Raw genomic sequence first — 13,343 nt, 5'->3', positions numbered from 1 at the left:
AATGTTACTATATGTAATAATGGCTTTATTAAATACCTAAAGCCTCACACAGCCTGCAGAAAAAAAGTCAAGAGCAATGTGTGCATTTACGGCACAGTATTATTAACGTCATTAACACACAGACGGCTCGGGAACTGGTGCTAAATAATTTCTTCTGCTCTTTTAGGCATGGGACAGGTGAGTTGTTAAACACATATTTCAGATTTATACAGTGAATGAGTTTGTAATAAATCCTCCACTTCAGTCCTCAGGACCACACAGCCGCCAGCAACGTCTGTCACAAGAGTTTGCCCTTATATCAAAACATTTTCATTCTTCTTCCGCCTCTCAGTTATCTGAATTGCCACGCTGTTTTCAGAGAGAAACTCGCGTAAAACCTGCTTTTTATCCTCTGTTATTTTTGTTAGTATGTTACTTGCGTCTTCACCCTCCCGCGGCTGGCGTGTTCGTTTTCCTGGTAGAATCTTGGCCGTTACTGAAATGAACTGGTGCCATCTTTGTTTATAAATTAGCATAGTGTTAGTAGATTTCCGCAGCTCTTGTGAGGCTTGTTCAACACCATCGATTCATCCTGTGCATTTCTGGCTACTTTTACAGTTTTTTAATCTATCAGTGACAGAGTAACAGTCATCACCTCAGTTATAAGGAATAATACTCACAGCCTCAATATAAGCAATCTCAAATGTCAGCAAATTCCTAGAGGGACGTGACAGGAATGTGCACAAACAGTTATGATAGTTTCAGCAATCTCCCTCCAGGAATTTGCTGACATTTGTGACTCCTTATATTGATGCTATTAATATAATTTCCTACACTAAAGCGATAAAGTAAGATTGCCTAAACTATTGTAATTGATGTGAGGGAATTTTCAAAAAAGTGGTAAAACTACAGGGACAAACATCTTTGCACCCAAAAAAACTCTCTACAACAAAGTGCAGGGATACACGAGGTAAAAAAAAGTCCCAGCATTTTACCACATATAAAACACTTGGTCATGACCACATGGCAATTAACTTGTAATGCACCAGAACAAGCATAAGTACGTTATAAAGATTCCCCACAGCAGTCTACATCAGGCCTTAGCAGAAGAAGGGTTGTTTTATTGTGAGTGTGTGTGTAAAAGAGTGTGATGCTTCCTGTGATGACAGACATCCACTACCTGCTTAAAGGGCTTTGCTCTCCCCCCCAGTGGGAATAAATGAGATGGAATAATGGCTCTTCAGATAGCTCGAGGTGTTGAATCCACCTAACAAACAGCCAGTCTGACAACCCAAGAAAAAGAGAAGGTGGTTACTGTAACCTTAAGGAAGAATGCGAGGAAGGTTCAGAGGAGACACTGAAATCAGTGAGCCAAAAGTCAGAGAAGAGGCTGGTAGTGAATAGAGATCTAACACACAACAGGGGATGTAGTCATATGTGTAGGGCATGTAAAGATGTGCTGAGATGTATCAAAAGTTCAAATCACCCATTGACATCCTTGGAGCTACACTGTACTTGACGTTCGCCGTGTTCCTCTAGTTGGAGTTTGATCCATAGTGACCAGCTGCTCCACCCAGTGCCAGTCTCTTCCACCCCTAGCAGCCTGGCCCTCCTGCCCCATTACCAGCTCATTTACTTCTCCAATGGGAAGTTGCATACACACCACTGCGCCTGGATGGGCACCATATGGCCCCACTTACCAGCCCATTCAGTCTCCAGAGTGCAGAGAAAGGGAGGCAGCACTCTGAAATGAGTGTCTACAGAATGAATGGGATGGAGAAAAATGGAGAGGAGCATATGTGTGTGAAAGACAGGATAATAAAGAGAGCGGAAGACACAGCTTTTGTGATAGTCGAAATCTGCGTATTAACATGTGGAATCTCTCCATCTTTTTGAAAATCCAGCCTGAATAGGTCTGTTACCATGTACATTCCCGGAGAGCGAATCTCAGTGTGAGCCACGTACTGTGGCTTTAAGAATTGCAGTGGTAGGTGCACAAGATAATCAGAGATCCCATGGTGGTTCCAAGAAGGTCATACAGCTGGTGTGAGATACTCTAAGAGTTACACGATATCAAAGGAGAGGTTCACGCATGAAGGGCGACATGAGAGAGTGATGGCGAGCTAGTGATTGGGGGGGTGACACCCCCGCGACTGGATCAGCATTACTGGCATTATATTGAAAGGATTACAATCAGGCTGTTGGATCCAGGCTGAAAAAAAGAGGCCAAGTGTGTGAGGGTTGAACGGTGTGTGTTTTTTGGCAGATCAGAAGTGTCTGTGTGTGTGTTTCTGTGAGTACTTGATTTATCCGCAGCGAAACAATATAAGAGTGTATTGTCTGCTGTGCTCACATGCTTTTTTTCTCTTGGCAACATTTCTGTGGCCTTGGATGCCTCTCACTCCATCTCTTTCTCTCTTGCAGAGGGTGCTCGAGCAGCGAGACTGAGAGTGAGGCGGGAGATTTGTTGGATCAACAATTTGAGGAGCTCAACAACAAGCTTAACTCCGTCACTGATCCAACGGGCTTCCTGCGGATGGTGTCCAGAAACAACCTGTTCAACAGGTAGGGGGGTTTTGATGCACATCACCTCAATGTTCCTTGGCTGTTAATGAGTGGCGGCGTTAACCACCAAATGCTACTTAGACCCACTTTTGCACAAAGAACAAGATTAAAAGTCTCTGCTCGAGTAAGGAGATTCATGGGTATTGTGGCTCATCTGTGAAAGGACTCTTTTCTCTATTGTTTAGCCAGCGCAGAGGCAGCATGTGAATCCTCCTTATTAAATAGACTGAGTAAAGCCAAAGCTGCTAAAGCCCTTATCAACTGTCTACTCTGATGGAAGCCCTGTGTGTGCGTGAATGTGGTCACATGTGCGTGTGACTGTTTGCCAGGCGCAGACATGGAGATGAATGTGGTTTTAAAATGTTTGCCATGTCTGTGTTTGTTATGCAGATTTATGAGATTTCAGTGAGAGCGCCACTGGCTTGTTCACGGCATTATTTATTGACACTATGCAGAGTATTCATTTACATTGGGCTGATTGGTAAGGTATACCGACAATGTGCGTGCATGTGTGTGCATACTTGTGTGTCTGGGTCATATTTCCCTGTCCTCGTCCACAGTTGAGCTGTTCTTTGATGAGAGGGTAATTCCAGCTTTAATTGAGTCTTGGTGCTCATTAAGCCCCTTTAATGGGCTGCCGGTAATAATCCCCTCATTCTTTTGGGCCCTTAAAAAAAAAATCTGAATTATAAAGCTCATCATGCTTAGGAGCCTGTCGTCTGTCACAATACCAAAAGCAAGAGAAAATTGAGAAAACCTCTTTGTCCTCCATACATCTTGAGGTTTGGTGTCAGATAATCTGTGTGCTATTCAAGAGCTCTCTTTGAATTCACTTTCTCCTGCTATTTTTTTCTTACATGTTAAGATTTAGGCTATTACCATTTAATGGAATGAATTTATATGAATACTTCAGGATTTTGATAGTTATGTATAACAAAGAGAAAGGATACATTTATTTCAAAAAGAAACCTTAATTGAATAACATTTAAATTGAAATAGGTACAGGGCAGCTATACTCACACTTATGAGATGTGTGAATTGCCCTGAGATCTCGTCTTCAGTACGGAGCTTGGAAGGATTACTGTGGGAAAGTGATAATGAAAGTCTCTTTGTGTCTTCGTTGTGTAACTTGATGAGATTGTTTAATGATCTTGCAGTTCTCTGTAAAATTCTGCCAAAAGGATGGTGCAAGTTGCTAAAAGGTTTATTTTATCAGCGCTACAAAGAGCCAATATAATAAGATTAGAGGTACAGTAAGTATTTTTTAGGTTATTAAATAGAAAAAAAGAATATTGTACTCAAAGTTATACATGAATTCGTGTGTAATTACATCCTCCAACAAAATGATACGTTCTCATAAACTTAGAATTAATCGTTAAAGATACACAAACTGGAGCAGATGCCAGTTTGTTGAAGCCGCCATGTTGCCTTGTCAATAGCTACATATGTAGTACACCTTATACTTTACTTTGAATTTAAAGATCACCAATAGCTCTTTCCAACTATATTCGACCATTTAACATTTTTACATGTATATATTACATCTCTTTCTCATAGTGTCTTTCTCCTCCTCCTTTCCACCTCATCCTCTTCCTCCTTATCTCAAGCTTCATCTCCTGAACAGAAGCTAGGGCTGTAACACACAAAAATGTGCATAAACGCGTGTTTTACTCATGCAGTTAAATATTGTCACCGGGTAATTAGATGCCAATGTTAGGCTTGAATGTCCTAAAAATAAACCTTTTAAATATCGTCTCACTCATTTCCTGAGTTTATTTGCAAAGTGTCTGAGCCCAGCAATGTTGGATCCACTTCAAATGAAGTTCCCCTAATGCTGGCTAACAGCAGCTAACAGTGGCAAAAGATCAGCTCCTAAGTTCAGGATATCATCAACAATTTGTCTCAGTATCACTGACATCAGACAGAAGTGAGACCCAGCCTTCATTCACAAACTCTGACAGCCTCTTCCAGATTACATAGACATGCATATCGATAGCTGAGGTAAACAGCAGATTGACAGCCTACACTCACAGATGAACAACATCCACAGTTCTTTATCCTACAGCGGCCACCGTAGCCAGGATTACACACCTGAATTTGGATGGATAACAAAACAGAGCTCAGTTGCCTGCAAGCTGCAATCCACTGACATCTAGTGGTGAGATTTCACACACTGCACCTTTAATGTATACTAGAGGATGATGTATTTATCTCTGATTACCACGCAGACGACACTTAAAGACCCGTGTTTCACTTACAGCCGCTGAATGCAATCGTCACGTTCAGTCTCTCTACAGCTCTCAGTCTTTTCTTCTCACCGTTTCCCTTTACACTTGACACTCACCTTCTTTTGGCTTATCCCTTGTATCCTCGCTCATTCTTCTTGTCAGGCTAACAAACGATTGTTTTGCTTTCCCATGGAGCCTTATGCCAAGGCCTGGGAGAGAGACAGAGTGTCGGGAGGCTGGAGGAAAGCCAGTGGCCTGGGGCTACCAGAAGGGCAGGATAGATGTCTGTTGGCTGGGTCCGGAAGAAATTCTGGCTGGTGGAACAGATGGAGGAGTAGTGACAAGTGTGACTATAAAGCTTGGCCCTGCTAGGAAAAAGGAAAAGGCTTCTAGCCCCTCGGCCACCATTAGCACAATTCTCAGTATGCTGACTTTCTCTATGTGAGCTGAGGGCTGTCATTCTCTTCACACAGCAGACAGGCATTCAAAACACATTGTGCTGTTATCTTGAGTTGGTTTGTTGATAAAGATTGAAGACAGTCACAAAAGTAACATCTGATGGGATGTTCTGAATTTTAATATGTTGAAGAAAATGCATGAATGGTGCTCTCCTTCTGTGGTGATCCTGCCAGTCTGGCCCCTATTTAGGCCAATAAGTGCTAGATAAGCAGTGCAATACTGCCATCTAGTGGAGCTTTACATATTGACATGGGAAACTGAGTCAATTGAAACAGCCTTTGTGTTATACTTGCCTTCCCAAGGGGTAACAACAAATTAGTATATCCTACCCTCATCTACCTCCTCTTGGATTAAATTTGTTCTGCATTTGAGCAGTTATATGAATACGATGATCCTATCTATTAAATTAAAAATGGACTTTGTCATCCACTTTCACAGCACACTGGCAAAACTGTTTTTTGGAATTAACAAGAAGCCCAGAAAGGCCCAAAGAAATAGTGTATTTGAACAGTTTAAAGTTGGTTTAGTCTCAGCAAGGACTCCTAACTCAAAACTCATGAAGAATTTAAGAAACTTTCTTGAGGTTTTCAGGATTAAAATGAAAACTACAGTACTTTGTTTTGTGTCTCTGCAGGAGTTGCCAGAGTATGACAAGCCTGTTCAGCAACACAATGTCTCCTGCCAAAGATGGCAACTCTTCCCTGCCCCGTCGCTCCAGCAACCTTGGAAAACCTCCACTGCGGGCACTTTATGATTTGCTCATTGCACCTATGGAGGGGGTAAGTAGTACTTTTGCAGGGTATTGCCTGTCTGTTGAGGCAGTTGTGTGACAGAGAGAAGAAAACACAATAGGGTGCTTTCGAGGGGAACAGAAAAGCAGAAAAAAATGAATTTCCTTTATATGATTAAGTGTTTTCATATCCTTGCCTCACAGGGCTTGATGCACTCCAGCGGGCCTGTTGGCAGACACAGGCAACTAGTGATGGTGCTGGAGGGAGAACTGTACCTCATCCCGTTTGCTCTGCTAAAAGGAAGCTCTTCTAATGAATACCTATATGAGCGTTTCAGCCTCATTGCTGTGCCCTCCATTCATGGCCTTGGAACCAGTGCAAAGGTACAGCTTCCTATTTAAACTTTGTCACATTTTTACAATCTGTAATGCTATAACAAACTATTCAGCATCCGTCTTAAGCTTTGCTGTGCTACAAGGTAAAATTTGTTGATGTCCTCTAAGGCTCATTCTCGGCGTCCTGGACCAGCCCCATGCGGCGGCGTCTCAATGGCAGCAGTGGTGGGTAACCCGAGACTTCCCTCACCTGTGATGGATCGCTGGCTGTGGGGACCTATGCCGTCTGCAGAGGAGGAAGCACTAATGGTTGCTGAGCTGCTGGGATGCCAACCCCTTGCTGGCTCTTCTGCCACAAAGGAGAGGGTCATGAGTGCTCTAACACAGGCTGAATGCGCCCACTTCGCCACCCACATTTCTTGGAAATTAGCCGCTCTGGTGCTCACCCCAAACCCTGAGGCTGTGCCTGGGGGAGCAAGCGCCAATGTGGGAGTGGGAACAGTGGGAAGAGGTGCAGGGGGGAGAACAGGCAGCAGTGGCCGAGGCAGAAAGGGCTCCACTGGAAGTGGCTACACCATCCCAGAGTCTCTCCACATGCAGGATGACAGCAGTGATGTGGAGAGCATCTGTGACAGCCCGCCCCTGCAGGAGTTCCTGCTTACAGCTGCAGATATTTTGGATCTGAGGTTGCCCGTCAAGCTGGTTGTGCTGGGGTAGGTGGACTGGCAAAGGGATACAACTAAATAGTGATTTTTTTTAATGTAGATTTCTTTTGACAGGAATGAGTTATTTTTAAAAAAAAAAGCCATTAAAAAACCATCAAATTAACCATACTGCATGAAATTCATTAAATACTCAAATGTACTTAAAATGTTTATCATGATTTATTTGATAAGCACAGGGTAGAATACCAAATTTCAAGCTTGACATTTTAGTTTTACAGTTTTCACATTTGAGCCTTATGTCTTTTTGTGGCTACAGGTCATACCAGGAGTCCAGCAGCAAGGTCACAGCAGATGGTGTTGTGGGACTGACTAGAGCTTTCCTGGCTGCCGGGGCTCAGTGTGTACTTGTGTCCTTGTGGCCTGTCCCAGTTGCTGCCTCCAAGGTTTTTGTCCATGCCTTCTACTCCGCCCTTCTCAACGGGACCAAAGCTAGTGCGGCACTGGCAGATGCCATGAAGACTGTCCAGAGCAGCAAGCAGTACTCACACCCTTCCAACTGGGCAGGTCAGGGATGAAATTCCTTTATGCATTATTTCAACAATAGTACTAAACAAAGTAGTTAAAAGAAGATCCCTGTGAAACTGAGCTCTTCTTATCACATTTCTCTTTTCCAGGATACATGCTGATTGGCAATGATGTGAAGCTTAACAGCCCATCTTCCTTAATTGGCCAAGCTTTAGCTGAGATTCTACAGTATCCAGATCGGGCTCGCGATGCTCTGAGAGTTTTACTTCACTTGGTGAGACACGCACCCTTACTACACAAGATGTCACAGTCAGCACTGCTCAAAAACACTGATGGTGCATTGCTGTGCTCACTGCAGGTGGAAAAGTCTCTTCAGAGGATACAGAATGGCCAGCGTAATTCCATGTATACATCCCAGCAGAGTGTGGAGAACAAAGTAGGGGGTGTCCCTGGTTGGCAGGCTCTGCTGACAGCTGTGGGCTTCCGTCTTGACTCTGCAGGCACCGGTATCCCCGCTGCTGTCTTCTTTCCCACTGCTGACCCAGGAGACAGGCTTCAGCAGTGCAGCACCACCTTACAGTCACTGCTGGGTATGTAGACAATGTAGCTATTTAAAACAAACCAAGTTATTTACAATGTGCCCAAGGGTATGGATTTATAAATACTAGCAAATCCATGCACTATGACAACTTATTTGTCTTATAATGTTGGGAAACTGAACATTTCTCACTGAATAAAGTTAAAGGTTTAAATACTGTTTGTATTTGATATTGTTTGTCTTCGCTATAATGCTGCCATCATTATGATGCTGAGCTTCTGTTACACAGCAGCACTGATTCCTACCTGAGCATTAATAATAACTTTTTTAAATGACAACAACAACCAAAACATTGCCATAAAATTTTGATGTCAAATAATCCAATTAAATGAGAAAACACAACTTATTTACCAAAAAATGCACACCAAGGGTACACTAAATCCTGTGAGCATTCAGCGTTATGCTTGTCACTGAACATAGCTTATTATAGCCCCAACGGGAGTTGCAAGGTCGTTGTTGTGCTGCAGGATGAGTTTGAGACCAGGACACCTTCCTGGCATCACTCTGTGATAGAATCTCAGAACATTTTAACCCATCTGTGTTTGTGCCATTTCACATTGCTCCATGTATCGCCCCATGTTTAGCACTTTTTTTAAACCAATGTGCCTTGTTAATGAATGATGAAGAACTTCCTTTGATCCAATCCCTTAGGTCTGCCACCGCCAGCTCTCCAAGCTTTGTGCAAACTCATTACAGCTTCAGAGGCAGGAGAGCAGCTCATCAACCGGGTAGGTCCCTGCAGCTCTGAACAAATGCTGCTGAACTTTGCACCCAGTACCCACTGGTCTTTGGTTCAAATGACAAATACCATTCCTGTTACTTAGAGTTAAAAAGTATTGTAGCAGTCCCCTTTCACTTTCTTTGAAACTTTGCCCCACCTTTGTATTATAAGTGCGTTGCTAGAAGAAGCATATCAGTGATTTATCACTGTGTAATTTGGTAATGTCAGGACTGGATACGCTCTAATGGACTGGCAACTCAAGCTGGAGCTTAATCTGCATTGAAATGCTGCATTGAATTCCAACTAGTTGCCCAAAGTCTTAACTACAGTCTGAGTCCTGTTCTCTTGCTCCCCAAGCTTATGACACCAGAGAATTAATCTGGGACTGACGTAGTTTATCCCTGTTTACGTGTAACATGTGGCTGTCACATGCTTACAGTCATCAAGTTAGTTTGTGATTGGCAATTTTCATAGCCTCAAAATGTAAGTGTGTGTGTGTGTGTGTCAGTGGACAGACTGTGGATCTAATCTATATATGCTGCAAGCATCAAACGTTAACCTGTTAAACCACTAATGTTACTTGTTGCTGTATCCTCTTGTTGCCATAAATCCTTGTACTCTTTTTCTTTTTTTCCTTTTCTTTTTTTTCCGAATGGCCTGTATGCATGCCATTAAACGCCTGTTTTCTCTCCCCTGCTCCTAACGCGTGGTCTGAAGGCTGTTAAAAATATGGTGGCGATGGTAAGTGTGCATTCACTACCAGCACTCCATCCCATGCTACCTTGTTAATGCACTCTTTACTGTCTGTTCTGCTAAACTTTCTTTGTATTGGCGAAAATGCATGTTGTTTTTCCTCTCCACATACAAAGTTTACTGTCTTGTGTCGTTCATAATTTTTCCTTTGCTAGTTTTCAGTCAAATCTAAGGGATTTGGGGGTATTTAAGATTTAAAACTTGGGTTTGGTTCAGGTCAAAGGAATGTTTCAGGGTGGAAGCGGGGGTAAATCTGTGATGTAAAAAACCCTTTCTTAATCGTGTCGGGTGAAATGAGGAGAAGAGGTTTCTGCACAGTTGCGTCAAGTTGACAAAGATGTCTCTGTTCAAAGCAAAGTAATCCCCAAACAAAACACGTAAGTGTGCTCTCGGGCCGCGTGTTGAACCCTACAAAGCCCAAACCCTTTCAGCTCAGCTTACCTACAGTTATTTTATTGCCAAGATTGCTTGTGCACTGGGCTCAGACATATTTTTATGGACACAGGCTTATACAAGATACATGAATATTTTTTAATTGGACGACTTAAAGAGAAGAAAATGAAATCATTATTAAAAGGAAAAAGCTGTATAATTTTTTACTTGGGTTATTTAAGTTACTGATGCAACAGTTTGATCACCCAGTTCACTTTTAAGCCGTTAGTTACATCTCCACTACTTTATTGTAATGTTGTCCCCTGTCTTTTTCAGCTCCACCAGGTGCTAGTCCAACTACAGACAGGGGAGAAAGAACAGGATTTCTCCCTGCTGCCCATTCAGGTGTCCATTAGTGTGCAGCTATGGAGACTGCCAGGATGCCATGAATTTCTGGCTGCTCTTGGTTAGTCATCTATTATGTAAAAAAAAAAAAAAAAAAGTCCCTATCCTATTGTCTACCATATGTCTATTTAAGTTACAGCTGTTGTCCTGTTTTGCATGTGCAGGGTTTGACTTATGTGAGGTAGGCCAAGAAGAAGTAGTGCTGAAGACAGGCAAGCTAGCCAACCGCCGCACCTTGCACTTTGCTCTCCAGTCTCTGCTGGCACTCTTTGGTAAGTATTTGTATTTATTTGCTTATGCACTTTCATTCATTACTGATTGTTGCTGAGCTCCTAACTTGATTCCCTGTACACTGGAATCTGAACTGTGCATTTGCACTTTCTAACAGCCTGTTTTTATCCTGTGTTTATCACATGTCACATTTTTCATCATCTCTTTTCTTTGATGTTCAGACTCCACAGAACTGCCCAAGCGCTTGAGCCTGGACAGCTCATCTTCCCTTGAGTCCCTAGCTTCAGCCCAGTCTGTGTCAAACCCCCTGCCCATGGGATACTCAAGCCTTCCCTTCTCTCCTCCTTGCCTGGACAATCAAGCATCTGATGCCATTTCTGTTTATAGCCTTAGCTCTGTAGCCTCCTCTATGAGCTTTGCTTCCAAGTCAGACTGTGATTTCCTTGCTCATCGGCAGCGCGGTGGGGTCACAGCACACTACTCGGTCCACAAACACCCTCATGTTCCTCGCAGCCGCTCGTCTCCCCATGGAGCAGCTGCTGCAGTGGCGGGAGCCCGCGGAGATGAGGAGGAATATGAGGGCTTTTCCATTATCAGCAGTGAGCCCCTGGGAAGTCATTGCGACTCTCTGCCTTTGCCACCAGGCCACAGCCAGCGCCACCACCGGGGAGGCAGGGGTGTTGTTGGTGGCTCCAGCACAGGAACGGGGAGAGGGTACACTGTATCTGTATCATCGAGGGGCAGTGTCAGCACCCCAACATCCCCCATCAAAACAAACCTGGTGCCCAGCCCAAACTCACCGTTTCAGAAAGTCGGTAAGGTGAGCAGCTCAGATACAGGAGAATCTGACCAGTCCAGTACTGAGACGGACAGCACTGTCAAGTCTCAGGAAGAAAAAACTGTCCCTCTAGATCCTCAGGAACTGGCCCAGAAGATTCTGGAAGAGACTCACAGCCATTTGCGTGCTGTGGGTAGTCTTCAGAGGGCTGGTGCAGAGGCCGGGACAGCTGGAGGAACCTCAACACGGAGTAGCGCATTCCGCTCTTCTGAAACTAGTGCGTTCAGCCGTCCTAACAGCGGCGCTAGTGGTCGAGCTCAGTCTTCCCCAAGACCCAAACCTCCCTCCCGATCTTCTTCACTGCAGAAGATAAGCTCCGGCTACAACAGCCCTGCGGTCTCTGAGTCTTCCCAAAAGGAGGGCAGCCATCCTTCACCCACTTCAGACACTCACGCACAGTTCAAATTAAAGTACCCGAGCTCCCCATACAGCGGCCACATCTCTCGTTCCCCCAGCAACGTGTCTCCCAGTTCTGGTCACCAGTCCCCTGCTGGTAGTGCTCCATCTCCTGCTCTTTCCTACTCCTCTACAGGCTCTGCCTGCTCTACATCGGCTGACACGCCGGATTTGGATCGACTAAGAAGAGGGGTCATTGATGAAAAAGTACAAGCTATCCACAATCTGAAGACCTTTTGGGCTAATGCTGCAGCCCAACAACAGCAACATCTAGGTCCCGTCAAAGCTGTCCACAGCACACCCGGTCCTCTCGCCTCTGCCAGCAGAGATGTACTGAGCCTTCTGAACCTCTCCCCGCGCCACTGCTCCCCTAACGACACCCAAGACAGCCTGGAGCTGCGGGAGCTGGGGCTGCAGTCACTGGATAGGGGTAGCAAGAACTCTTCCAATGGACATCACTGCTCCAACCCCAGAAAAGTGGCCCCATCACCTACTATTTCCACTAGCAGTAGCCCTGGTGCTCGTTCTATCCGACTACCTGCTGGCAATGGATACAAGTTCCTGTCACCTGGAAGATTTTTCCCTTCCTCTAAATGCTGAGACATTTAAAATGGTCCAATACTTTTACCTATCATTTACTATCCTGGGTGCTGGAGGGGTAGGGCACTTTTTGGGGACCGCTATTGGCCCATCAAGGTTGACTGACAGCGAGAAGGATTTCTTTGGTTGTGAGTTTGATTCTGCAGTGGCACATGAATGCTTTAGAGAGTGTCTAGTCTTTGTGCCCATAACACTGTAAATGGCAATGAGAAAAACTCAACGACCTGATACTGTGTTTGTGTGTAACTGTGTGTCAGGTAGATGTAAATGCCATTCGGTATTTTTTTCCCCAAAAAACGTTGCTGTTTGTGTGGGCCAAGATGCAACAGCTATGACTGATTTCTTCCATTTTATTTTTGTTTTTAAATTTAATGGTTATTGTTATTGTTTGTTATTGTTATTAATATAATAATTATTATTATGTTTTGTAAATTAATTCCAGTGTTTCACAATCAGTATTAAGCGTTTTTATATGATTAAAAAGTGAACAAACCTGTACCATGTAAAGATGGATAGAGTGGAGAAAAAGATTTAATATTTTTTATTGAAATCAAAAGGGCATTTTGCCTGATTTCTTTGTGAATTGAGTGTCTGCTCTGAAGCATGGATTCTCTTGCTATTCAGTGTTAAGTACCATGTATGACTTTTTAGCCCATGATTTTTTTAGATTAAACATGAAAGTTTCATGACAACCATCTGTCATTTATCAGTAAACTGTTTCAATAAAGCATCATGTTTGCTTTCTTGTATTCTTGACATTATTCTCTTGTGTGGCTTCATACATCTATAGAGACCTTATTCCAAAAAAGTTGACACGGCTGTATCTACAATGTAAACCAAAGAGAAATGATTACCATATCATTTAAATCGTATATTTACTTGAATATAGTACAAATATAACATGGCTAAAGCTGAAAGTAATATGAACTATATAGTGAGAAA

The 13,343-nt window shown here is 43.6% G+C and overlaps 1 protein-coding gene across 5 annotated transcripts in view; it reads left to right on the top strand.

Annotated features, from left to right (window-relative positions):
• LOC116323928 (tetratricopeptide repeat protein 28-like) overlaps nucleotides 1–13,150 on the top strand; it is a 180,569-nt gene extending 167,419 nt beyond the window's left edge. For 4 of the 5 annotated variants that reach the window (XM_039620315.1, XM_039620316.1, XM_039620314.1 and 1 more), the window contains 12 exons: nucleotides 2,404–2,544; nucleotides 5,866–6,010; nucleotides 6,166–6,345; nucleotides 6,466–7,010; nucleotides 7,279–7,526; nucleotides 7,637–7,761; nucleotides 7,846–8,077; nucleotides 8,737–8,813; nucleotides 9,524–9,547; nucleotides 10,268–10,397; nucleotides 10,501–10,608; nucleotides 10,789–13,150. In XM_039620315.1, the coding sequence (XP_039476249.1) occupies nucleotides 2,404–2,544; nucleotides 5,866–6,010; nucleotides 6,166–6,345; nucleotides 6,466–7,010; nucleotides 7,279–7,526; nucleotides 7,637–7,761; nucleotides 7,846–8,077; nucleotides 8,737–8,813; nucleotides 9,524–9,547; nucleotides 10,268–10,397; nucleotides 10,501–10,608; nucleotides 10,789–12,401 (3,568 nt within the window). In that variant the 3' untranslated portion in view covers nucleotides 12,402–13,150. The remainder of the gene's footprint in view (nucleotides 1–2,403; nucleotides 2,545–5,865; nucleotides 6,011–6,165; nucleotides 6,346–6,465; nucleotides 7,011–7,278; nucleotides 7,527–7,636; nucleotides 7,762–7,845; nucleotides 8,078–8,736; nucleotides 8,814–9,523; nucleotides 9,548–10,267; nucleotides 10,398–10,500; nucleotides 10,609–10,788) is intronic. The other variant, XM_031744410.2, reaches the window with a different exon arrangement.
• Nucleotides 13,151–13,343: the final 193 nt, after the last annotated feature.

This window comes from Oreochromis aureus, linkage group 12 (genome assembly GCF_013358895.1).
Source record: "Oreochromis aureus strain Israel breed Guangdong linkage group 12, ZZ_aureus, whole genome shotgun sequence".
In the NCBI taxonomy this organism is placed as follows: domain Eukaryota; kingdom Metazoa; phylum Chordata; class Actinopteri; order Cichliformes; family Cichlidae; genus Oreochromis; species Oreochromis aureus.
This window is presented reverse-complemented; position numbering and strand designations above follow the sequence as displayed.